The 27980-nt window shown below is 37.7% G+C and overlaps 2 protein-coding genes and 1 non-coding gene across 8 annotated transcripts in view; 2 read left to right on the top strand and 1 right to left on the bottom strand.

The window, feature by feature from the left end:
- Positions 1–23612, bottom strand: part of GTF2E1 (general transcription factor IIE subunit 1) — a 35162-nt gene extending 11550 nt beyond the window's left edge. The window contains exons 1-3 of one of the 4 annotated variants that reach the window (XM_027105940.1): positions 23317–23449; positions 20888–20971; positions 18439–18916 (exon numbers count right to left, since the gene is read on the bottom strand). In XM_027105940.1, coding sequence (XP_026961741.1) covers positions 18439–18886 — 448 coding nt within the window. In that variant the 5' untranslated portion in view covers positions 18887–18916; positions 20888–20971; positions 23317–23449. Of the gene's footprint in view, positions 1–18438; positions 18917–20887; positions 22643–23316; positions 23450–23499 lie in introns of those variants that run through there. The other 3 variants (XM_027105953.1, XM_027105959.1, XM_027105945.1) reach the window with 3 other exon arrangements.
- LOC113624283 (small nucleolar RNA SNORA70) lies at positions 10959–11095 on the top strand. Its single transcript, XR_003434287.1, has one exon. It is a non-coding gene; the product is annotated as a small nucleolar RNA SNORA70 (small nucleolar RNA).
- Positions 23613–23723: 111 nt separating the features above from the next.
- The window catches only part of RABL3 (RAB, member of RAS oncogene family like 3), a 42315-nt gene continuing 38058 nt past the window's right edge, over positions 23724–27980 (top strand). Inside the window, exon 1 of one of the 3 annotated variants that reach the window (XM_027105964.1) lies at positions 23724–23832. In XM_027105964.1, the coding sequence (XP_026961765.1) occupies positions 23787–23832 (46 nt within the window). In that variant the 5' untranslated portion in view covers positions 23724–23786. The remainder of the gene's footprint in view (positions 23833–27980) is intronic. The other 2 variants (XM_027105967.1, XR_003432686.1) reach the window with 2 other exon arrangements.

The raw sequence follows: 27980 nt of genomic DNA, 5'->3' as shown, positions 1-27980 counted from the left end.
ACACACACACACACACACACACACACACACACACACACACACACACAGACACAAAAACCCAGCTAACACGAATGACTGCTACTTCTTTACCAATTACAGTTTTAGCCTCACCCTGGTCTTCTCACCTCTGGGATAAGATTTATTAAGATATCCAATCATAGAATTACCCTCACTTCTTTTTTTGTTTTGTTTTGTTTTATTGTGGCACGCGGGCCTCTCACTGCTGTGGCCTCTCCCGTTGAGGAGCACAGGCTCCGGACGCGCAGGCTCAGCGGCCATGGCTCACAGGCCCAGCTACTCCACGGCATGTGGGATCTTCCCAGACCGGGGCACGAACCCATGTCCCCTGCATCGGCAGGCGGACTCTCAACCACTGCGCCACCAGGGAAGCCCTACCCTCACTTCTTGATAGTACCTAATCCACAGCAAATCCCCACCAATTCCCTGAATCCTCCCCAATATTATCTAACAAAAGCCCATATTCTCTAAGTTTATTCAGCATAGTCTTGCTGAGATACATGGTTTCTTATGGTGTGTGGTTTCCTTGCTGCAGAAAGCATCAACAAACCCAATTTTGTACACTGTGGGCATGATGGTCTTTGACTAATGGGCATCAACATAAATATTCTGGCTTAACTGATCAAGAATACTATTTACCAAAATAAAGAAAGAGGAAGAACAAGTTTGTTTTTCTTTGTGGGAGAAAGATACCTTTCTTGAAGAAAGATGAATAAAGATACCTTGCTTTAGATATCTGAATCTATGTTGCCCACTGGCCATCAAAATGGATATGTCAGAAGCCAACTTATTACAACAGCTTAGAGCTCAAGAGTGGAATTTAAGACTAGAAATTTTGATATGAGAATCAACAACATATAGATAGTAACTGAAGCCATAAAGTAGATCAGAGTATCCAGAGATTAAAGAGTAAGAAGCATGGACAGTCAAGGTATAAACCCAAGGAAAGAAGAATCCTTGAGAGATAGAAATGGTACAGCCAGAGGGATAGGATGGCATTTCAAGGAGGAAATGGTATGGCACTAATTTTCAAGGTCAACAAGAATTGAAAGCCAGCCTTTATATTTAGTAACAAAGGGTAAATAGAGACCTTGGCTAGAGACGTTTTAGTTTGTATGCTATCTTAGGGTATTCTCTAACTATTCCAGCCTGCCTCAGTCTCTTCTCTTCAACAGAAATACAAAGAAAATAATCCATGTGGGAGTTAAAACATAAGTCATACAGAGGCACACCTCAAATGTATTGCAGGTCCAGATCCAGATCACCACAATAAAGCAAATATCACAATAAAGTGAGAGCGAGTCAAAAATTTTTTGGTTTTCAGTACATGAAAATGTTATGTTTACACTATACTGTGGTCTATTAAGTGTGCAATAGTATTAGGTCTAAGAAAACAATGTACATACCTTAATTAGAAAATACTTTATTGCTAAAAAATGCTAACCATCATCTGAGCCTTCAGCAAGTTGTGGTAGTAACGTCAAAGATGCTACTGACCACTAACCACAGATCACCATAACAAAGATAACAAAAAAGCTTGAAAGATTGCGAGAATTACCAAAATGTGACAGAGAAACATAAAATGAGCAAATGCTACTGGAAAAATGGCACCAACAGACTTGCTCAATGCAGGGTTGCCACAAATTTCAATTTGTAAAAAATGCAATGATCTGTGAAATGCAATAAAGCAAAGCACAATAAAACGAGGTATGCCTGTAAAGTAAGGTCTAACACAGCTCTCAAATACCTGCTGAATTGAAAAACAAAGATGTGGGACTTATGTTGACTGCTGAAAAATGAGCGCTTACAGAGACCATCAAGGAGAACTACAGAATACTGCAGAAGAAAAATTATCTAGTTTAGTAGTTTTCAAATTATTTTTAAAGGAAGAAATCCCATTCCTCAAGTGAAAAAGTACCTAAACATAAAAGTAAGTGCTCTGGTTGAAGAATAAAAAGATAGCTAAGCAAAGGGCAACGCTATAATCCTCTCATTATATGTCTTCAAAGCATTACAAATCAGCCTCCTCAATGTCTTGTACCAGGAACACTTTGCTGCAGAGCCTTTGTACTTGCTGTTCCCTCTGCCCAGAATGCTTTTCCTCCAGAGAGTTAAATGGCTCGTCTCTTAACTTCAGACCTTTACTCAAGTCACCTCCGTGAGAGCTTCCGTGGCCAACATTACCTAAAATTTCAACAGTCCTGTCCTCCCTTTCTTTCTCCTTAACATTTGTCACCATCAACATACTATGTTTTATTACCTAGTTTATTAGGTTATTTATCATTGAGATTGTCATGTTACCCAATTAAAAAGAAATGTCCTCCCAACTACCGCATTTTCCTCTTGAAGATAACATACATTCCAAACTTCAGTGTTAAGTAAACAAATCAACACACTTGCCAGTGTAGCTTAACTGTATAAAATAGCAATGCTTTTATTTTGGGAAAAGAGAGAGAAAAATAGATCACTGTTAACATCATTTCATAGAAAGATGATTTCAGAATGATAGTCCTTGAACTTGAATAAATTTAGTTTCATTAAAAAAAATAGGGAGAAAAGAGAAAACACAGTATAGTCATAAGGAACCTGAGTTCTAGCCTCATCTAGGTACCTTTCCAGAGACCCAGGCTTAATGTAGATTAAGGCTTAACAAGAATTACTTGTAGAGGGCCCATTTTGCAGTTCTGAAAAGAGTGGCTTTCATATTACTGTCAAAAACTGTGACGGGTCTGAAATTTTACCCCACTCGTAAACTAACAAATTATCCTACCATGGTTTTATAGATGCTGAAGACAGACACAAGACTTACAGATTAGAGAAAAGAACTTTATTACTCATGGCAATAGCAGTAACAGTATCAGGTTTTGTGCCAGTTCCCTGAGTCCCATTTCCCATAGGGTAACACAAAGATGGCCAGGTGACAACTGTACATGCAGTGGATCATGTTCCATGAAAGAAACCCTGAGCTTAGGAACCCAAACCTTTTATAATGGGCATAAACATGCTTATCTTTTGCTCTGTAGGGTGATACTACCTTTACCATGCTGGACACTAAGTAAACACACTCTGAAGGGAGACTTTTTTATTATACTGAATAGCAAGCAAACCTGCCTTTTGCTCTGGAGAGAAACAATAACTCTATCTTCCAAGGCTGCTCACTATATAAACCTCCTTGAAAAATACAGTCTAGAAAAAAGGCAGTCAGTAGCATCTCTGCTTGTAAAACATACAAGACATGTGAGACACCCATGGAGAACTGTCTTCCAACAACAACCATGTCTGGCAAACATTACAAGAAGAAAAGCTAGCCTGACATCTGAGTCTTATGTTTATCATAAAAACACAAGTTGTAGACAAGAAAGCAGCCTGTCAAAAGCCAGACCTGGAGTCCGAGAAAAATAAGAAATTCTACATTTTATGGAAAATGACTTAAGACTAGCTTAACATACCAGGAGCATTTTTTATAAATTTTACTAAACATTATAAAAATGCAAATCAATTTCCCCAAAATCTGAAAGGGAGATGGGGCTCAGCACACACTGTATGAAGTACCATTCTACTGAGGGGGCAGTAGTGTAACACATATAGACACAGAATCTGTCATCCAGACGCTTAAAGTTTAATAGAGATGAAAGGTATCTGGAGACAAGGAATCTAATGCATACCCCTTGTGGAGAGCTGCTGTTAAGTAATCAATATAAATATCCCAACTCTTCTTGAAACTGGACTATACTATACTGCACAGAATATACTATTCAATAAGAGAAGAAACTGGAATTGAAACTCAGAGCTCTTTAGCATTTTTCCCTTGCCACACATAAGACCAAAAAGCCACATAAGGGAGAACATGCAAGCTAGATCAAAGAATGTGGCAGCAGAGAGAAAATGAAGGCTACAAAGATTCTTCAGGCAAAGCTTGACAGATGATGAGATAAGGAGAAAAAGAAGAGTTCAATGATAACATATATGTCTGATCATATACACCCATAAACCACACACACACACACACACAAAAACTTAAAAAGCTACTTTACAAATATTCCCACGTATTCATCATAGCCAAGTCTGTGCAACAGTATTATTCAAATCTAACATATAAGGGAATAAAGACTCAGAGAAGTTAAGTTCACCAGGTCATAGCGTAAAAGCAAAAATCATTAAGCCTGGATTCAAATACAAATCTTTCTGATTCAAAAGAGTAAATTCACCGTACCATCCTGAATTACACATCCCTTTCCTAACCTCCTATCATCCCTGCCAGCTACAATTTAGCAAACTTTTCCCATGTATATACATAGGTTCTAATTTTTAAAAATATGGAACAGGAGAGGATTTGTAACAAAAAATTTATTTAACATTAAATGTGCATCACATGCCTGGCATTGACTCAGCTGAGTCTTAATGTATCAAGTTTGCAAGAAGGATTAAAATATATCCAGATGTAGATAATTACCAGGCATTGAAAATAGGGAGAAAAAAAATCTTTTAAAAATAGATATTTCAAAATTATATTTTAGGGTTGTCCATGCAGTAGCATACGAATGTCCCAATTCTATGACTCAGGACTCTCTTAGTGAAGTTAAGTTATTACTCCAAAATGAGAAAAGAAATAGAGACCTACTTGTTGAGATGAGAGGGAAAGAAGAGGGACAGTGAGGGGAAAGAGGGCCATACAATTTTAAGTTTCTCCCAAAATAAGAAATGTAAAAATAAAAATAAATATAAAAATAGAAAGGAATCAAGAGACATGGGGGAGGGGAGAGAAGGGACTGGGAACAAAAGGAAAAAAAAAAACAAAACAGTAATGTTCAACAAAATTCAAACTTAACACTTTCCTTTGCTAAACACAGAAGAAGAAAATTCAGGTAGTGTCTATTATGCTGGCCAAAGTCTTCTACTTAACTGTTTGCTCATCATTTCAATTATGTGAGTATTCAGTCAAGGGAACAATGAATAAATACAGGTAAAACCAAACTGGAAAAAAATGTTTCTCCTCCTTAGTTTAACAAGAAGAAAATGCTTTGGAAATTTATCATAACTGAGGAAAAGGGAAGAGGACATTATGGGTCAAATCCCCAAATAATTAGATATTACTTGGATTGTGGTTCTTCCTTCTTCGCTCCAAAATACACAATGAATAGGTCACCAGCTAATGCCTAGAGTCCACTGTCAAAGATTTATCAAACATATTAATTGCAACTGGAATATTACTCAGCCATTTTCCTACCAAAAATAAAATCAATCAATCAATCAAAATAAAAGAAGCCCAATTGTTTTGATATGCTACAGGTGCTGCAGTGCTGAAGCAGGAGTCATGCTGCAGCCCAAGTCCTCAAGGCTGGCCAAAGAAACAGGCAGGATCAAACCTTCCCTGCTGCAGAGTTCTCAATCCAACATGGCACAATTAACGTACCAAGGATTTCCCACATTCTGCCTCCCTAAATCTTGCTAATCATCTTCTGAGCTGCTTTTTTGGAGCTCACATTCTACTGGGGAGTAGTCAAGACAAAAAATAATGTCAGGGGTTGATAAGTATAATAAAGAAAAACAAAGCAGGTGGCCTCCTAGAATGAGTTTGGGAGTGTTCCTCCCCCTGCTATATTTTGGAAGAGTTTGAGAAGGATAGCTGTTAGCTCTTCTCTAAATGTTTGATAGAATTCGCCTGTGAAGCCATCTGGTCCTGGGCTTTTCTTTGTTGCAAGATTTGTAATCACAGTTTCAATTTCAGTGTTTGTGATTGGTCTGTTCATATTTTCTATTTCTTCCTGGTTCACTCTCAGAAGGTTGTGCATTTCGAAGACTTTGTCCACTTCTTCCAGGTTGTCCATTTCATTGGCATATAGTTGCTTGTTGTAATCTCTCATGATCCTTTGTATTCCTGCAGTGTCAGTTGTTACTTCCCCTTTTTCATTTCTAATTCGATTGATTTGGCTTCTCCCTTTTCTTCTTGATGAGTCTGGCTAATGGTTTATCAATTTTGTTTATCTTCTCAAAGAACCAGCTTTTAGTTTTATTGATCTTTGCTATCGTTTCCTTCATTTCTTTCTCATTTATTTCTGATCTGATCTTTATGATTTCTTTCCTTCTGCTAACTCTGGAGGGTTTTTGTTCTTTTTTCTCTAATTGCTTTAGGTGTAAGGTTAGGTTGTTTATTTGAGATGTTTCTTGTTTCGTAAGGTAGGATTGAATTGCTATAAACTTCCCTCTTAGAACTGCTTTTGCTGCATCCCATAGGTTTTGGGTTGTCGTATTTTCATTGTCATTAGTTTCTAGGTATTTTTTGATTTCTTCTTTGATTTCTTCAGTGATCTCTTGGTTATTAAGTAGTGTATTGTTTAGCCTCCATGTGTTTGTATATTTTACATATTTTTTCCTGTAATTGATATCTAGTCTCATAGCATTGTGGTCAGAAAAGATACGTGATACAATTTCAATTTTCTTAAATTTACCAAGGCTTGACTTGTGACCCAAGATGTGATCTATCCTGGAGAATGTTCCACGAGCACTTGAGAAGAATGTGTATTCTGTTGTTTTTGGGTGAAACGTCGTATAAATATCAAGTCCATCTTGTTTAATGTATCATTTAAAGTTTGTGCTTCCTTATTTATTTTCATTTGGGAAGATGTGTCCATTGGTAAAAGTGGGGTGTTAAATTCCCCTACTATGATCGTGTTACTGTCAATTTCTCTTTTTATGGCTGTTAGCATTTGCCTTATGTATTGAGGTGCTCCTATGTTGGGTGCATAAATATTTACAATTGTTATATTTTCTTCTTGGATTGATCCCTTGATCATTATGTAGTGTCCTTCTTTGTCTCTTGTAATAGTCTTTGTTTTAAAGTCTATTTGGTCTGATATGAGAATTGCTACTCCAGCTTTCTTCTGATTTCCACTTGCATGGAGTATCTTTCTCCATCCCCTCACTTACAGTCTGTATGTGTCCCTAGGTCTGAAGTGGGTTTCTTGTAGACAACATATATATGGGCCTTGTTTTTGTACCCATTCAGCCAGTCTATGTCTTTTGGTTGGATAATTTAATCCATTTACATTTAAGGTAATTGTCGAGGCCACCATCACCCTGATACCAAAATCAGATAAAGATGTCACAAAAAAAGAAAATTAGAGATCAGTATCACTGATGAACATAGATGCAAAAATCTTCAACAAAATACTAGCAAACAGAATGCAACAGCACATTAAAAGGATCATACACTATGATCAAGTGGGGTTTATCCCAGGAATATAAGGATTCTTCAATATACCCAAATCAATCAATGTGATACACCATGTTAACAAACTGAAGGAGAAAAACCATATGATCATCTCAATACATGCAGAGAAAGCTTGTGACAAAATTCAACACCCATTTATTATAAAAACCCTCCAGAAAGTAGGCATAGAGGGAACTTACGTCAACATAATAAAGGCCATATATGACAAACCCACAGCCAACATCGTCCTCAATGGTGAAAACCTGAAACTATTTCCGCTAAGATCAGGAACAAGTCAAGGTTGCCCACTCTCACCCCTATTATTCAATATAGTTTGGGAAGTTTTAGCTACAGCAATCAGAGAAGAAAAAGAAATAAAAGGAATCCAAGTCAGAAAAGAAGAAGTAAAGCCGTCACTATTTGCAGATGACATGATATTATACATAGAGAATCCTAAAGATGCTACCAGAAAACTACTAGAGCTAATCAATGAATTTGGTAAAGTAGCAGGATACAAAATTAATGTATTTTGTATACAGAAATCTGTATACAAGAAATCTGTATACAAGAAATCTTGCATTCCAGAAATCTCTTGCATTCCTATACACTAATGATGAAAAATATGAAAGAGAAATTAAGGAAACACTCCCATTTACCACTGTAACAAAAAGGATAAAATACCTAGGAATAAACCTACCTAAGGAGACAAAAGACCTGTATGCAGAAAATTATAAGACACTGATGAAAGAAATTAAAGATGATACAAACAGATGGAGAGATATACCATGTTCTTGGATTGGAAGAATCAACATTGTGAATATGACTATACTACCCAAAGCAATCTACAGATTCAATGCAATCCCTATCAAACTACCACTGGCATTTTTCACAGAACTAGAACAAAAAATTTCACAATTTGTATGGAAACTCAAAAGACCCCAAATAGCCAAAGCAATCTTGAGAAAGAAAAACGGATCTGGAGGAATCAGGCTCCCTGACTTCACACTATAGTACAAAGCTACATTAATCAAGACAGTATGGTACTGGCACAAAAACAGAAATATAGATCAAATGGAACAGGATAGAAAGCACAGAGGTTAACCCACAAACATATGGTCACCTTATATTTGATAAAGGAGGGAAGAATATACAATGGAGAAAAGACAGCCTCTTCAATAAGTGGTGCTGGGAAAACTGGACGGATACATGTAAAAGAATGAAATTAGAACACTCCCTAACACCATACACAAAAATAAGCTCAAAATGGATTAAAGACCTAAAAGTAAGGCCAGAAACTATCAAACTCTTAGAGGAAAATATAGGCAGAACACTCTATGACATAAATCACAGCAAGATCCTTTCTGACCCACCTCCTAGAGAAATGGAAATAAAAACAAAAATAAACAAATGGGACCTAATGAAACTTAAAAGCTTTTGCACAGCAAAGGAAACCATAAACAAGACAAAAGGACAACCCTCAGAATGGGAGAAAATATTTGCAAATGAAGCAACTGACAAAGGATTAATCTCCAAAATATACAAGCAGCTCATGCAGCTCAATATCAAAAAAACAAACAACCCAATCCAAAAATGGGCAGAAGACCTAAATAAACATTTCTCCAAGGAAGATATACAGATTGCCAACAAACACTTGAAAGAATGCTCAACATCATTAATCATTAGAGAAATGCAAAGCAAAACTACAATGAGGTATCATCTCACACTGGTCAGAATGGCCATCATTAAAAATCTAGAAACAATAAATGCTGGAGAGGGTGTGGAGAAAAGGGAACCCTCATACACTGTTGGTGGGAATGTAAATTGATACAGCCACTATGGAGAACAGTATTGAGGTTCCTTAAAAAACTAAAAATACAACTACTATACGACCCATCAATCCCACTACTTGACATATACCCTGAGAAAACTATAATTCAAAAAGAGTTATGTACCACAACGTTCATTGCAGCTGTATTTACAATAGCCAGGACATGGAAGCAACCTAACTGTCCATCGACAGATGAATGGATAAAGAAGATGTGGCACATATATACAATGGAATATTACCTAGCCATAAAAAGAAACGAAATTGAGTTATTTGTAGTGAGGTGGATGGACCTAGAGTCTTTCATACAGAGTGAAGTTAAGTCAGAAAGAGAAAAATAAATACCGTATGCTAACACATATATATGGAATCTTAAAAAAAAAAAAAAAACGGTTTTGAAGAACCTAGGGGCAGGACAGAAATAAAGACGTAGACATAGAGAATGGATTTGAGGACACGGGAAGGGGAAGGGTAAGCTGTTATGAAGTGAGAGAGTGGCATGGGCTTATATATAATACCAAATGTAAAATAGATGACTAGTAGGAAGCAGCCGCATAGCACAGGGAGATCAACTCAGTGCTTTGTGACCACCTGGGGGGTGGGATAGGGAGGGTGGGAGGGAGACGCAAGAGGGAGGAGATATGGGGATATTATGTAAAAGTATAGCTGGTTCACTTTGTTATAAAGCAGAAACTAACACACCATTGTAAAGCAATTATACTCCAATAAAGATGTTTAAAAAAAAAGAGATAATGGCTTAATGTTTCTAGACAATTCTACAAAAAAAATTTGAGTAAATGTTTTTTACTTCCCCTCACTCAAGAAGCTTCCAGGAAAAACAAAACAAAACAGAAGACAATTCACAGTTCCATGTTAAAACCAAGTTACTGGGACTAGAATCACTAGGATTTTAGTGAAATAAAGAGGAAACAAACTTCAAGACACATCACTAATATATGGTATTAATTTTACCACTCTGTAAAAATCCAACCACTGTATATATCTTAGGAGTCAAATTTGGACGTTGGTTCCCCTCTCACTGAATATTTTATAGATTATGTATATATGAGGAAAGGGAGTAAACTGGAGAGCTTGGGAAAATAAGACTGCCAAGAATCCTAAATATTATTCCCCATTATGCCACAATGTGTTTCTGAATACGGCCTAATTCAACATAGCATATTTTCTATACGAACACTACTATAACAAGGTGTTTCAGTTCCTAACCTAGGATTTCATATTAACCAAAGTGACTAACATTATCTTCTAAAAGCAGTGATAAAACATCCCCAAGCTTCTCTATACTTTTAAAATGTCAACTATTCTCCAAATCAAAGGGTGCTTTGAAATTAGAGTTGAAAGAAACCATATATGGTATAGAATAGACTGAACTTATCATTTTACATATCCTTAAAAAAGGTCTACAATGATTATAGGATTTGCCCAGGGAATAGTTACTAACATAGCCCAAGACTGGAAGCCAGCCATGGCTCTGGAATCCTAATACACTGTCACTTTGCTGTCTTATAGCCACTGCTTAAAAAACAAAACAAGATAAAAAAACCCTCTGAAAATGACATACCCACTGAAAACACTGATTACACAAAAAGACCCAATGTAATAAGTGCTCTGAAAAACCCTTACAATACTAACATAAGTTGGTCAAGCATTAATAACCAGAGCTGTTATAACAACAAAATATTTAATTAAGAATCACCTTCCCTGGGCTTCCCTGGTGGCGCAGTGGTTGAGAGTCCACCTGCCGATGCAGGGGACACGGGTTCGTGTCCCGGTCCGAGAAGATCCCACGTGCCGCGGAGCGGCTAGGCCCGTGAGCCATGACCACTGAGCCTGCGCGTCTGGAGCCTGTGCTCCGCAGCGGGAGAGGCCACAACAGCCCGCGTATTGCAAAAAAAAAAAAAAAAAAAAAAGAATCACCTTCCCTGTGGAGGCCTGGTGTGCAATGGCTACAAACACAGCCTCCTGGGCACTGTACAGCCTGTTGCTTATACAGGTTGCCCTAAGGGACCTTGGAGACAGCCCTTTCCAGTGGACATTCATGTCTGGATGCTGTCCCCAATCTGGACTCCAGACAAGTATGTACAGTGCCTTTGGAAAGCCCCAGGGCACAGTGGCTAGGGTCCACATTGGCCAAGTCATAAATCCATCCACACCAAGCTGAACAAGGAGCACGTGACTGAGGCCCAACTCACGGCCAAGTTCATGTTCCCTGGCCACCAGGAGATCCACATCTCCAAGAACTGGGGATTTACTAAGTTTAATGCAGATGAATATGAAAACATGGCGGCAGAAAAGCGGCTCATCCCAGATGGCTGTGGGGTCAAATACATCCCTAGTTGTGGTCTCCTGGACAAACGGCTCTCACTCATGAGAGCTTTGGCACTGTCCCCTCTTTACTCATGCCCACCAATAAATTCTACTTTCCTGTCCAAAAAAAAAAAAATCACCTTGCTTTCTCAGATTTCAAAAAGGCTTATGGAGGAGGGAGGGTGAGGTGGGGTTGGAGACATAAAGTGAAACATTATATAATCATAAAACTTACCAGTTGTCAACACAGAGAAAGGTGGAGAGAGTAGGGACTGGGTTGCGCGGGAGACCATAGAGAAGAAAAACTAGGTTTGCCATTTTAGTCTATCTATTTTTCTGTCAGTTGAGTCTTCAACAAGTTTATATTCATATATTACTTACGTATTTTTAGAAGAAAGAAAACAAATGTTATTTTGAATTCTCCAAAAGCACTCAACTCCCTTTAATACACAAAAGTTACACAGTCATTCTTAGGATATTCTTTGAAAGCACTATCAAGTCCTCTGTTAAACCTCTTATAACTCAAAATGTTCAGGGGTATGTATATTAAAATGTTAAGCCAAATACTGAAGTCTCAAAAAGTCACCCTTTATTCTAATTTCCAAACTTATTTTATAAAGCAAATTTCTTCAGTTTAATTGGGCAAGGGGAAGTGTGTGAAAAAAGGAATTGCTATTATAAAATAATAACAGACATGAGAGGAGCATAGTTATATATTTTATATAATTATTTTACCTATAATAAAATGGAATTTGAAAAATCATCCTTTAGCAATTCACTGCAGAACATAAAACACTGTAAAATACTCATTTGCATGCAAAAGGAAAAAAAATAGAAGTACGTTTAATGTATTTTTAATTTCAGAAGATCTCAAATGTATTCATAATGTACCCAACACAACTCTACCCCCAAAACTCAATTTAATCAATGAAAATGGCTTCTGTCCTTCCTTAACTGAACACATCTAGGTTTGATCTAATCATGCATTATTCCTAGATTCTGGAACTCATTATAAAGGGGAAAAAAAGTATTATGCCTGGGAGGGAAAACAATAAACTGAAGTGTGGTACTTGGGTGAATACTGAAGCTTATATCAATAATAAATTCTCTGAATTAGGCCCAAATCAAATTCATCTCAACATGCAGTGAGCAGGCAAAAAGTATGTTGTTTTGATATGACTATTTGAAAGACAATAATCAACAGAATGTTATATGCCAGCATCAAAACTAAAAAGCAACTTTTCACAAATAAGTTTGTTCCTATGTAATCAGCTTCAAAATACAAAAAAGATAAAACACAGATAATTTTTTTTTTAAGTTTTCAAACCCTTAAAACCAAGAGCAACAAAAGTTTTAAAAAATCAGCCCTAAAGCTTTTGGTGGAAAGTGAAGGGTAGCAGAGAGAAGACACCTGTTTCTTACTATTTTTCCATAACTAGTTTTTTGTGTTTTTTTTAACTCATTCTAGTAATCACCTTCCTTCTGTCCCATCATCAGCCTCCTCAAAATCCACACCACTAAGCTTTCCAGTATAGTTTCTAATGAACCCATCCTGGGCAAAGATTCCAAACCAGCAACTGAGCAAAGTACTCCTAGAAAGATTTCTTTTAATGTTTGTTTGTCTGTGTTTTTAGCATTTCAGGAATTGGAAACCACTGCTTATAAGACATCTTCTTGCCTTAAGTAGAGAGAGATGAAAACAGGAAAAAGCCTGCTCTATGAAGGTGAGCATGAAGGAAACAAGTCTTTCAGAGGCTCATGAATACAGGACCCTGACAGTTTTAAAATGTTAGGTTAAAGGAACTGAAGAGGAATTTCAATGATGTGGGGATCAGGAAACTGATGTGTCTAAATCAAAAAGCATTCCTGCAGTCACAAGCAAAAGAGGGACTCGTGATTTAACACCAAACTTAGAAATGAATATCCCAAGTAGATAAGGACTTTACTTGAATATTGAGGGACTCAGAACTAACCACTGGAAGAGGTCTGTTTCCATTGTTGGCTTTTTTTTTTTTTTTTTTTGCGGTACGCAGGCCTCTCACTGTTGTGGCCTCTCCCGTTGCGGAGCACAGGCTCCGAACACGCAGGCTCAGCGGCCATGGTTCACGGGCCTAGCTGCTCCAGGGCATGTGGGATCTTCCCGGACCGGGGCACAAACCCATGTGCCCTGCATCGGCAGGCGGACTCTCAACCACTGCGCCACCAGGGAAGCCCTGTTGGCTATTTTTAAGAGTTTTTTATTGGACACATTTTAGAGTCAGTTTTTAAAGACTTCTTTTACACTAATCCTAAAATCTACCTGACTCAAAGTCTTTTCCCTGGAGCCACACAAAAGCTGAATCTCCATGAAAGCTATCTTATCTTCCCCAGTACTCATTTAAAACATTCTGGAAATCTATATGGCCCTACATTTATTTATTACTTTGTAAGATCCTCCAAAACCTAGAGTATAACAGACATGTGTGTGTGTATCCACACACATTTGATGAGTTGAACTAGATAATCTCTTAGCTCCTATTTATAAGATTGTATTAAACAAACATTTATAAGATTCCTTTTTTTAAAATTTAACTTACTTCAAAGTTTATTTAAAATGGGATCCCCTGGTCTCTAGGTGAATTCAGTAATAGGGGCTCCCAAACTATTTCTAATTCAAACACATAACAATTTTACCCAACCCACAATAAAACTACATTGCCTTATGTGCCTTTACAGAAGCTATAAAACTATATTTTTTCACCTAATATTCCCACTGCTGAGAATCCTTAAGGAAAAACTTTAAAAACAAGAATAAAATGCTATATATATAAAAATATTCAGTGTCATATCTATACCAGCAAAAAAAAAAAATACAAAGTGCCCCAAAGGAGTGGAAAGGAAAACAGGAGAGAAAATCACACCTAAAAACATATTTAGAACACTAGATAGAAACAGGAGAGTTGGTACATTAAGGGACCAAGAGATCACAAACTATTCTTGACTATGACTGTAATTATAAATAACACGTAAAAGGGTAGTGGTTTTGTCGTAATTTTTTCTATTCAAAAATTTTTCTGGCACCATGGTTACATAATTTTTAAATTAAAAATGGAAAATATAAAGCTATTTCCATATCATCTAACTTTAACACCTAAAAAGAAAATACAGGGCTTCCCTGGTGGCGCAGTGGTTGAGAGTCCGCCTGCCGATGCAGGGGACGCGGGTTCATGCCCCAGTCCGGGAGGATCCCGCATGCCGCGGAGCGGCTGGGCCTGCAGCAGTGAGAGGCCTGCGTACCACAAAAAAAAAAAGAAAAAGAAAAAAGAAGAAAATACAATCTCCCCCTCCCTTTTGGGGAAGCATGTTGCTGAATTTAACTCAGAAGTGTCATTAATGAAATCACTGTGGTTGAGATTGCTATAGTAGAAATGCTATGTCTCTTCACACGGTCAGAGCCTTGCTAAATCTAAAACATGCATTTATGAACCACAAGATGCTATTTTGCTGATTGATGGATTTCATGTCATGCTACCTTTGTTCTGATTACATAAGACTCCCATATTTCAGAAAATAAAACAGCTGATTTTGCCTGATTAAGTTTCTGAAACCAGGGACTAGTGGGCAAAAGCTAGGCTCTTCCATTTTAATAAAATTAGCAGGTGGATGGACCTAGAGACTGTCATAAAGAGTGAAGTAAGTTAGAAAGAGAAAGACAAATACCGTATGCTAACACATATATATGGAATCAAAAAAAAAAAAAAGGTTCTGAAGAACCTAGGGGCAGGACAGGTATAAAGACACAGACGTAGAGAATGGACTTGAGGACACGGGGAGGGGGAAGGGTAAGCTGGGACGAAGTGAAAGAGTGGCATGGACATATATACACTACCAAATGTAAAACAGCTAGTGGAAAGCAGCCGCATAGCACAGGGGATCAGCTCGGTGCTTTGTGTCCACCTAGAGGGGTGGGATAGGGAGGGTGGGAGGGAGATGCAAGAGGGAGGAGATTTGGGGATATATGTATATGTAGAGCTGATTCACTTTGTTATAAAGCAGAAACTAACACACCATTGTAAAGCAATTACAATAAAGATGTTAAAAATAAAATAAAATAAAATTAGCTATACATATCAAGCATCAAACATTGGGAGAGTTCAACCCCAGAACACCAAAGGCAAAATCTAAATGGAAAGTATGGAAAGAATCTACAATTTTCAGGAAAAAGAGAGGCGGGGGAGGGAAAAGCTATAAACTGAAGTAAGAAAATTGCTGGTTTATGTGTGAATTAATGCCGGTAAAACAATTCTTGCTGGACCCAATTTCCTGAGCCCAGAATTCCTGGATACTCATCTAGGAGTCACTACTCTCTGTCCAGTGGCAGAGTTGCCCATATACTTGAGTTAAGAACTTTTTATCAGGGAAGAAGTAAAGCCTAGAAGGCTTCAAATCTAATTCCTAAGTACCCCCAATTGCTAATATAAACCATAGTTTATAAACCTAACAACTGTTGACATTGGAATGGAGATAGAAGCCCATTAGATACCTCCATCACTGGTCAGAAACACCATCAATCTCCAATAGCAACCAAGAAATAGAACAGCTTTGTACAGCACTGGCTTTGAATGAAAACTGTAACTATTAATTTAAAGAGAGAATAAATATTACAGCAGAAAAACTTCCCTCCTCCTCTTCTGATACACATACCAAATGTTTATTTCTCATCTTCTTCAAAATGACGGGGAGAGCAATGAATACTGAGCAAAACAGGAAGGGAACAGAGGGAAAAAGACCAAGATTTCTAAAGGGAATGTACAGAAGAACAAGGGAGGGTTGTCAAGGTACTAATAGTGGAAAAACAAAACAAAACCAGACTGACAAGGAGGTTGGGGGGTCTAATATCACCCAATTATCATATTCTCTCTGTAAAGGAAAGTCCAAATGAAAAACCAAATTATAATCAAAAGGCAAGTATATTCTCATAAAGAGGGTTCCCAATAATTAAGAATTTTCAATCATGGTATGTCAGGCTTCACTGAGACATAACTGCCAATTAAGTTGACTATTAGTGCTGGCTGTTCAGGGCATCCTCCCATGAGCGATACCAATGTAAAGTGACTTACTCTTGCTCTCCTGAACCCCTTCTTTCCACCATCATGTTGACCGTAACCCTCATATTAAGAAAACAGTCTCTGTTCAGACTGGCCACAAAACAACTGTTTCAGTTTTAGCTCTCTTTCATAATATGTTTTCATGCTCCCTACCCTATCTCAATTCCCTCACACAAATAATCTTGACTATATTTGGTCAGGCCATCTCTTCCACAAGCCACCTGTTAATTACAACTAATTTCATTCAGATACAAACCCTAGGTAAAATTCGAAGAGCATCATGAATCAAACTCCTAAATACTGATATATAAGTAATGGGATAACTTCCTTTTAGAAACTTTCATGAAATTAAATAAGAATCAAGTGATACGTAAATGTAGTAGAAGCATATTCCTTTAGATTACCCTCTCTGAGGGACTGGATAACACCTTCACTGCAGTCAAGAGTGACGAGGACGACCACTGTAACACCAACATCTGCAGAAAATCAAAAACCAAAACCCAGAGCTCCTTAAAGAAATCTGTTAGAGTGAATAGCAAAAATCATGAGACTTTTCTAGTCTATTTTGAAAGAGCTCCAGATATAGTCTACAACCCTCCTCTATAGTACACTCAAGCAATTCTTAGGATGGCTAAGATTTTCTCATAACCAAGACCTCTCCTAGTTAAGCCCTTTCAAGGTAAATAGTTAGGTTCAGACAAATTAAACATTTAAGACAAATGTGAATTCTTTAAATGAATTTTCATCCAAGATGACTGCTTCACAGTAAATAAGGGGAAAAAAAAGTCATAGGCCATCACTGCTCTTTTTGTGAATAATCTTAATTGATATCAGCATTATTTCCCATTAAAATTTTTAAAAATTCTTTAAAGTGTACAATATATAACATATACAAAATTAAACATGTACACAAACCTGTAATTTTTTTATAATAAAACATTTCATGTGTAAAAGCTTAAATTATATTTTTCAGATAGTTATTTTAAAGTCAAATCTATGAACTAAAAAGTAACCTATACTCCTGAATTCAGCCGTAACAAAGGGACAATCTAACCTAACAGCTGTGATTCTTTCTATAGATTTTTACAAATTTTTAACACAAAATTGATCCACTTGAGTAATTAGTAAAACTATAGTCTCTTTTCCAGTTTACAAATAACAACATAACTATACAACCTAGCACTTTAAAGTGTCCCATGTTAATGTTAGACATGTATTTTTAGAAAAAACATGCTTTGTAGATTCTGTGTTGATTAGAAAAATCCTTAAAACTAAAGTATTTAATTAAATGAAGCAATTTATAACTCCTGTTGATGATTCGCTTCCATTAATGAATGGCTAAGAAACTAAATATCTGTTGTTAACTTGGAAAAAGTGCCCCTCTTATTTCATCTGGCTAACTTTTACTTATTTTTTAGGTCCCCGCTGTTTAAACTTCTTTGAGAGGCCTCCCCAAATCCACATTAGATGCCCTAGTTATGTCCTCCTGATAGCACTTTGCACTTCCACTAACAAAGCATTTAAGTTCTAATAATACGTATTTATTATAACTGTCTGGCAGTGACTGGCACAAGTAGGTACTCAAATATTTGTTGAATGAAGAGCTCAAAAGTAAACTTAGTAAAGTCAGAATAGCCTCAAAGTGGTAGAGAAAGTCAACCCTTTAGATTAGGCTGCAGTTGTAAATAAGGGACGGGGGTAGAAACAGAGGTAGAGGGCTATGGGTAAAAGAACAGTCCATGGACGAGTACTCCCTTGTAAAGGAGAAAGGCTTTGCAACAGCTTCTAAAAGTAGTATGACAGTCAAACAGGACATTAAGACTAAGAATAACTATATGCTTACTTACACCAATATATCCATTTTATAATGATATATATGATCAGTTTAAAAACTAGATGAATCAACTTAAGAAAAAGGTTACATACTTTAAAAAGTTACTTGAAAGATTCATAAACTGGAACAATCTCACCTGTCATGGGATCAAAGAGCTGATTAGCTTCTAAATCTGTAAAAGTACTACTACAGACGGGACATTTGAAGGAAGCCCGGTTGGTGGAATCTCTCTCATCAGTTTCAATCCTCCTTCTCATGTGGTCCAATTTATATTTTACCACATTAACAAGAGTACGATAATTGATAAAGTAGTAGTTGTGGCGAGTGGTTTTCCCATCTGCAGCAGTCTCTACCCTCATTCTGCACTTGATGAATTTGTCTCCCTTTAAATTATTCAAGACTGATCGAAGTTGCTTCCGATCAAACTTGAGCAGCTCCAGCATGTCCTCCTCTTTCACACAGGGGTTTCGGATCAAGATGTCCAAGGCCAAAGCATGCTCAATGCCATAAAACCCCCGGATCACATACTTGGCTAACCGCTTCAAAGCTGCAGGAACCTCGGTGAGGACATCTGGATCTGCCATCTTTAGCAGCAAACTTCAACTTTAAATGTACTGAATTCAGGAAAAAAAAGAGAAAATTAGCTAGGCATAAGGACAAAGTAATCATTTTAAATCTAGAATAATCAACCCATTAGGTAGTTGGTAATCGCTATTCTTGGAGTGCCACAAAGGTACTTACAACATTGTTTTTAAAAGACTTATAATGCTAAGCATTTAACAGAGAACAAGACTTTCCTCTAGAGTACACAAAAGATTACACCTTAGAAGCTTGACATATTTCTTAAATGGTTACTTTCATGACCTACTGTGTGTTTAATTCCAAAAATTAACATTACTTATAGCAATGATATACTATATCAAGCTCACTTTATTTCAGAAAGAGAAACTCAAAAATCTAAACGAAGTCTCATTATTCTTAATGCTACAGGTCTTTGGGAATGCTGGGGAAAAAAAAAACAAACCCTGAGAAACTTAGCAGTTAGCCTAGTTTTTTAAGTGCCTTTATTTCTTTTCTTGAGTAAAAATTTTCTACCAAGATAGATTCTAGGATGTTTTACATAGTCATGCTCTCACAATAAAATCACAACAAACCAATAAATGCCTAAGTAATCACCAGCTGGGATGTTTGGCAAAATTACTGTTATAAATCTGAAAGAAATTAACAATTATATCCAGACAGCTTTACCAACCTTGAAAAGTTAAATGACCAAGTAAGCAAATGCTATACGGTTCTAAAAAACAGTAACAACAAACACCAAGATATCCTTAAATACTGGATCCCCTGCAGGACAAGTAGAAGCTAACTGTACCCAGAAAGCTGTCTTCTAGAAGCCCAAACTGGCATGGGCTAGACTTTCATGTGGTTGTTAAAAAGCCTGGGATTTGGAATTAGAGTCAGATAGCCTTGTTTAAGTGGCTGTGTGATCCTGAGCAAATCCCTTAACAACTTCAAGCCACACTTCACGCTCTGAGAAATAAGGATAATATCAACTACTTCAATGAGGTGGTTGTGATGAATAAATGAGAATGTAATGTGCTTAGGAAGCACCTGTTAATAAAGACACCATCTATATCAATTTAATACATCTCAAACTAAAAACGGCCAGGCACACAGACTATATCATACAGACTATATCAAATGAAATTTCCCTACACTATAAGGAAATTTTTAACAGCCTTCTGAATTATTTCCATAGGGAATCATAGTGTTATTAATACTAGTTTCTACTGAATCTTTTATTTAAAATCAGTAGTTATCAACCCTATCACCCTATTTTATAAGAAACAGTTTTATATCCACAGTACTATTCTAAAAAATATTCCTAAATAACCAATGAATACACATATGGTGGGGGGAGGGTGGTTATAATACCCTACCTTTAATAAAGGAAAAATAAAAGGAAAGTCAGTTATATTTTGGATTGTGAATACTCAGGCATGACTATATATAAGAGATAACGAAGTAGCACCTAGGTCCAAACCTGTGGTCCTAGAGCCTTCCTGTCATCCCAAGGCTTAAGGATGCCAAGCAAGTGCCTGGGTTCAACACCAAAGTAGTAGTATAACACACTGCCATGTGCATTTTATTCTTTCCAATTTGGCCTATACGTTGAACTTGAACCTAGTTTTTGGGTTTTTGTTTTGTTTTGTTTTACATGGTCAACAGTTGGCAGAACACAATATGTGGCTTCGGAAACAGACCAAAGGATGGTAGACCAATGTCAAAGTAACCTACTTTTCCAGTATTATTTCCTACTATTGTACTCCCCTCCCTGACCTTCCACCCCATATACTCCATTTTCCGGGCCAATGGTTCTCAACCCTGGCTGTAAAGCAGAATCATCTGGGGAGCATTTAAAAATACCCACCCTGGGCCCCATTCCCAGAGATTCTGTTTCAGCTGGTCTGAGCAGGTCAGATTAGGCATCACACTAATTTTTAAAGCTCCTTAGGTGACTCTAATATACAGAATAAGTCCCTGACCACTGTTACCAACAAACTGGGTACCTGACTATTACATACCTGGCCAAAGCACATCCTGCATGGGGAGGGCCCTGTGCCACATCATTCAGCCTGTTACCTTTGCCTGAAACACCCTAGGGGGCCCTAAAGATTTGAGAAAGGGAGTGACATGAGGACTCTGCAGTCCAATAGTTTTAGGTTTTGAATCCCAGTTCCACCATTTCTTAGCCTGTGAACCTGGAAAGTTCTCAGCTTCAGTTTCATCAGATTAACAGTGCCTTCCTCATAGGGTTGATGTATGAGATTAAATGAGATAATTCATGTAAAGTGTTTGACTTTCAAGGCTGGCATCGTAAGAGTTCCATTAAGTACTGGCATACATAACAAGACTCCCTACTTAGAAAAGTGACTCTTACAACAATTTGAGAAATGGGCTGAAGTAAGTGAAAATGGAGGCACTGTGGAAACATTAAGAGTGATAGTAATCAAACCTAAACTACGAAAGACAAGAAAAAATTACAAGAGGACAGGATGAATGAAACTTATTAGAGGAACAAAATCAAAAGGACCCAATAATACATTGGAAATGGAGTTACAGAGTAGGAAAATTTTAAATAGCTATTTGGGGTTTTTTTCCCAAAATTTTATTGGGATAAAATATACATAACATAAAATTTACCGATTAAGTATTTTTAAGCAGACAGTTCAGTAATGTTAAATACATTCATAATGCTAACCAACTATCACCACCAACCACTTCCACAACTCTTTTCACCTTGTAAAACTGAAACATTATACCTATTAAACAATAACATATAGCTATTTGTTTTAAACCAGTGTAACTAGAAAAGTACTACTATGAGAAAGAGGTTAACACCTGAAGAGAAACAGGTTTGGAAGAAACGAGGCATTCATTCAGTTTTAGTTGCTTGTCTTTGAGGAAATAACACAGAATATTACTGTGAAGATGTCCTGCAGGTGGCTGAACAAATGAAACTGGAACTCAGCAAAGAAGTCATGCTGTGCCACCTTGTTCAAAATCTCTACACTCTAAAATCCTCCTTCCTGAACATTGTGTTCTCTCCTTCACTGCCTCTACTCCCCCAATTATGCCGAATCTCCTCAATCTCTGGATTTCATAATACTGAGATGAGAGGTCTCAAACTGGTAGCCTGTGCCACATCGTTTGACTCAAAGAATGTTTGGAAAATTTTCTGAATTTGCGGTTAACATTAAAAATCATGAGATTTCACATCAATTTCAATTTTTTCAGGCCCTCTTGAGAACTGCAAATATCTGTGGAGAAAAAAAAAAAATGAGACCATGTTCCCACATGGAAACAATTAGCTAAAGAGCAGCTGACATTTTTAAACAGGGAAGGAGCTTGGCTGGCCTCTGGAGACTTTGCAGTGTGTGACCTCTGGGGGCCAGGCCTTGTTTCTTCTTCTTAGCCTCAGAATCTATCAATCACCTCCCAGCCTCACCTACCACCCTACAGCCCAGACCCCCAAAGGCAAGTTGGTTTTGCTTTTGAACCCTATGTATTCTAATCATACAAACACCGGGCAACAGAGTTGGAGAAACAAAGTTGAAATGAATGCATTCTCTGTGCTTGGTCTACCCTCCTCAGCTTCATCTCTGGCCACACTGGCATTCTCTCAATTCTGTGAGCCACACATGCGTTCCCTACTTCCAGGCCTTTGCACATGCTGTTTTCTCTGCTCCCACAGCTAAGCCCAAAGTCCCTTCTCCTAATCATCCTTCACATCTCAAATGACATTTCCTCAGAGACACCTTCTCAGACTTCCCTTAGTGGCTCAGAATGATCCCCACCCCCCTTCACATGTTCCCATAGTTCTTTCCCCTTCTTCGCTGCAGTGAATAGACTTATACTTTCTCCATGTCTACCTCGGAGACCAGGAGATTAATCTTGTTCACCACTGACTTTCCAACGTGCAGCACAGCTGGTCTAGTACTTCCATAAAACTTTCAATAGGTCTCGTAAAGCACCTTTTCTTCAAACATGCCCACCCTGCCAGCTTCCCCCCAATTCACTTCCTCCACTGCAGCTTCCACAGTAGAAAAAGATAGGGTATTGGAAACCCTCTTCTTAAACTTCAAATGGTTTTAAGGAGGTGAAAGCATCAAATTCGTGATTGTAAAGGATTATGCTGACTGCAGCGTGTAAAAGAAGGAAGGAGTGGATGTGGGGAGTCCTGTCAGATTATTTCAGTATACTTCGATTCCAGTTCCAGAAGAACTTGGATTCTACACAACCAACTGGCTTTCTCGGCTACCATATTTCACGGTACTCTCCACGCCTTCATACATACAGTGGCATATCACCGCGAAACCTCCGGACAAGCTGGCCTCCACGAGCCCGGTAATGTTTACCTCCTCCCCACTGTGACACCCCGACACCCTAGATCCGCTCGGACTCTACCAGCTGAGTCCAGAGGCCACACTCGGCGCAGCCAAGCCCGTCCTACCCGAGGTCGCACATGGGCCGCTCCGGGTCAATAGTTCTTTGGAAACCAAGAAGAGAACCGAGTCAAGAGAGCAGCTAAGGGGGAGGAGGCTAGCTATGGAGAAAGGAGCGGAAAGGAGAAGACACCCTGAAAGGCGGCGCCGGGCCAGGGAACCGAGAACAAGGAACAAGGAACAAGGTTTACCAAGGCGAATCCTCGAACACTCCCACTACAGCTTCCCTCAGCGCCTCAACTACTGGTTTAAACGAGCCACGCCACTTCTGCGACAAGGAGAACGCCCAATTCCTGCGACCAGCTTTAGAAACCACCCGCTACTTTTAACTAGGCGGGCCAATCAGCACAGTGAGGCCTTCAATCAAGACGGTCACGCTCCTATTGGCCAATGACATTGAAGACTCCGCCTTCCAATCCCAGCTCTGATTGGCCTATAATCCCGGAATAGGCGTTAACCTTAGGAAGGCAGTGGCAAGATGGCGTCCCTGGATCGGGTGAAGGTACTGGTATTGGGAGACTCAGGTGAGCCGCTTAACCCACCTCTGGGGCTCCCGACACTTTTGAGTTATCTGAAAATCCTCCCCTTTCACTCTCCCTTTACACACACACCGACTAACTGACTCCGGCCCGTGGCTGAATTCCCTCTTAAGGCCTAAAGACTACACTTCCCAGAGGACTTTGCTCAATTTAACGGAGCGGCGGCATCGCAGGGGTGGGGGGCGCGGAGCCGGGGCCTTTCTCTGTTTTCGCTGGTTTCTACGTTGGTTTCCAGGGCGACCGAAGCCTAGTGATCCTTTGTTTTAAAAGATCTGCGGAGGTTGAGTGTTGTACTGGGCGCCGTGCTGAGACAGAAGTTCGGACCTTGCCTTTAATAGATTTTGTTAATTAAAGAAATCAAATGTGCACTAAGAAGAATGACACTGTTCCAAGTGCTTTGCATATATTAACTCATTTAATCCTGAGATCAGTCCTATTATCCCATTTCACAAATGACAAATCTCTTTTAAAGAGATGTAAATGACAGAACTAGTTTGAGCCGGGAGTCCACGTACTTAGAACACTAACCCATATTATTTAGTGAAGTATCAGGTGGTAGACCTGTTTTAGTCTCAACTGCGCTTCTTTTTTCTTTGTTCTGTTTAATCTTAATTGAAAAACTGTTATGTGCTGGGCTGGAAGAAATAGAAAAAATAAGATAAGGGCCATTTTGTGAAGCAGCTAGGACTTAATGCTGAGCCCAGTTTAATCCTAGTGTTAAAATTCTTACCTTGGACGCTTGAGAACAGGAGTTGAAGTCTGTGTTTCTATCTCCCCTTCACTATCCTGTTTCTCATACCCTCCACTCCTAAGGGTCTTAAGAACTTGGAATAAATATTAACCTTGCATTTCATAGATGTGCTTTTCTGGAGTTGACCTTTGGATGTCTGCTTGAGCAAAGACGTTGTGTCAGATACTTGGAGGTGGAGAGGACATACCCCAAAGAGCTTGAAAACTAGCCTTACCAAACTGAATAAAATTGGTGGGGGGAGGAGGTTGAGAACATTTTCACATTGCCTGAAGATTATTTGCATTGCAAAGTATTTTACAGAGAGCATTATTTAATATTCCCTTCAGAAAGTTGCATTATGAAATTCTATGAACATAATCCAATTTATGTCAACTTTAGCATGAAGTGGTGCTGAAGTGAATTTAATAAAAGCACTCAGTTTTACAGATAAAGAAAGCAACAGTGGTCTAAATGGGCTTCGTAGGAGTATCACCAAGTAGGATTTAGAAGAATCCAGAGCTAACACAGTTCTTCATGATATGTGAAGTGGGTGCTTTCTCTCATTTATAATTACCTTTCTATTGCATCTAACAATCGCTTCATGTTACATCTTGTTCAAACTAATCGATTTATTTTTTTCCCCAAAAAATTATTTCCCTATTATAATACATGGCAAATGCTGAATTAGGTGCTGGGGATATAACTGTGGAATCAATGCATTACACAACAGCATTGAATTGGCTGCTGTATTAAATATGAAAAAGTGATCAGGCAGTTAGTAAGCCTTTTAAAATTATTATTATAGTTTAGTTGCAAAACAGAAGACAGAGCTATGCCCACCAGGAAAGTGATTGATCTTGTCACACATTCACTGATGTTAGGCTATATGTGCAAAGTCAGTTATTGTCTTTTTATCAGTTCCCTTTTAACAATGATTTGCTGTCTTACAAGTTAGAATATACTTTTTACATTTCATCTGCCTTTGTATTTAAACTTCAAAGTTTACCTTGAATAAAGGCTCATTTCCCCTGTGAAATTTTGAGGATTTCGCAAATATATAAAGGAATGACTAGGGATTTAGAAATTTGTTTGTATCCCATAGAGATATTTGATAATTTAGTAAGGAATCCTGAAAGTCTCTCTAACATGCACACACTCTTTTCTCTTTGTTTCTTCATATGTAAGGGATGAGCTTAATACATTACCAGCTCTGTTTGGAGCTGGCATTTATTTGATTATATTGAACTTTTTTTCCCCAGCAAATCAAGTGCATTCTTTTGATCTAAGTTAGTTCTAATGATGAAAACATAGAATCAGAATTTTCCAAAATTCTTAAAGTTAACCACTATTCTTGGCACTTCTGTTGTTCTTACTGTTTAAAGTTCATCCCATGTTAGCTAACTCTTATCACCCAATGCAGTTAATTCATGGAGAGCTATACAATATTATTACATAGAGCTGTTTACTCTGACACAGTTAAGCTTAACTAGAATTTCAAGACTTGTATCAAGCTGATAACTAAATGCCTAGTTATATTCCTCCAACATAAACAAACCTACATGCAAACACAAAAATCAACAATATGCCCTAAAGGCCGTAGATATCAGATGCAATGCAGTAAATAAAATACAAAGCTCACTTTGAGTAGTCAAAAATCTTGTATGTAAAAAAATAAAAGGAATGAAAGGGAAATCTGGGGAAATGTTTGGTTCAATTACATGAGCAGCTAGTATATGAAGAGGTCATGTAAATTGACAACAGTAAAACCTAGTAGATAAATGGGCGGAGCACATCAGTAGATAATTCATAAGAGAGGAAAAACAACTGGTTAGCAAAGATGAACATAATGTGTATCTTTACCAGAAGGTAAAGAAATGCAGACTAAAGCAAGATGTCACTTTTTTTTCTCTTATAAGCTAACAAAGATGAAAAAGCAACTACATACTGTTGAGGTGCAACAAGACCTGCAGGCTTATGTGTATGGCGGGTGGCATAGTAACCAGATAAACATTGTCAATGTATATCAAGAACTTTCAATGTTGATTTCAGTTTACATATTAATTTCACTTCTGGGAAGGTATACTAATAAAATAATTTTAATTTTAAACGAAAGTGTAAACAGAAATCTTTTCTTAGCATAATGAAAAGTTCAAAGCACCCTAATATCTAATAATGAGAAAATGGTTACATAAATCATTATGTCTCCTCTCTGAACTACTATGGAGACATTAAAAATATTTATGAAGATTCTATAATAACATGGAAATTTTTAGCCACTAAATAAGTACTAATTAAGGCCCTCTCTGAGTACTGGAAATAAAAAATGAGTAAAACCCAGTCCCAGGCCTCAAAGAACTTAAAATCAAGCAGAGTGAGTAAACACTATAAACAAGCAAGTGTAATAGTGTATTTTAAGTGCTCTATAGAAAAATGTACAGTGTACAGCGGAGATGCAGAGGATGGTGGGTGATGTGCTTTGTTCTACCTGTATGGAGTAAGAGAAGACTTTATATCTAGAATGATGCTGAGTCTTGAAAGATTAATTCACCAGGCTAATGAGAGGGAAAATGGAAGGAGAGGATGTGTAGGATATTTCAGACAAAACCAACTGTGTAAGCAAAGGCTATGTTTCATTGTTTTTAAGTACACTGTGTAATATATTCACAGTAACAACCTGCTTATAGAAAAACTCTGCTTATGAATTTAAATCTACATTATTGACAGTAGTGCTCTTTGGGTGATTTATTTTCTTCTTTTTTTCTTTACTTTCTAGATAGACTGTAAATAAAACTTTATAATAAAAAGTGATAGATCCATGCACAGTAATGCACACAAAGAGGTCGGCTAAATTTTTGATAACTAGTGACGCATAAAGATTCACCAACAATGCTTGTTATAATGGCATCCCAGATATGTTAATTGAATGAGTAACTACACATAAATGTACAGGGATAGCTCATTCCCTTTCCTCTTCCTACAGATCTCAGAATACTAGCCCTAGCATTAGTAATTAGATTATCCTAAACCCAGGAGATCTATAAGAAAAGAAAGTGCTGTCCTACTGAATGGGAGAAGATATTTGCAAGCAACATATCTGATAAGGGGCTATCCAGAATATATAAAGAACTCATACAACTCAATATCAAAAAACAATCCAATTAAAAAATAGGCAGAGTACCTTAATAGACATTTTTCCAAAGAAGACATACACATGAAAAGATGGTCAGCATCTCTAATCATCAGGGAAATGCACATCAAAACCACAATGAGATATCATCTCACACCTGTCAGAATAACTCATCAAAAAGACAACAAATAACAAGTGTCATCGAAGATGTGGAGAAAAGGGAACCCTCATGTACTGTCAGTGGAATTGTAAATTGGTGCAGCCACTGTGGATAAC

The sequence above is a fragment of the Aethalodelphis obliquidens genome, unplaced genomic scaffold, assembly GCF_003676395.1.
Source record: "Aethalodelphis obliquidens isolate GAN/ISIS:26980383/991018 unplaced genomic scaffold, ASM367639v1 scaffold1, whole genome shotgun sequence".
NCBI classification, from domain to species: domain Eukaryota; kingdom Metazoa; phylum Chordata; class Mammalia; order Artiodactyla; family Delphinidae; genus Aethalodelphis; species Aethalodelphis obliquidens.
This window is presented reverse-complemented; position numbering and strand designations above follow the sequence as displayed.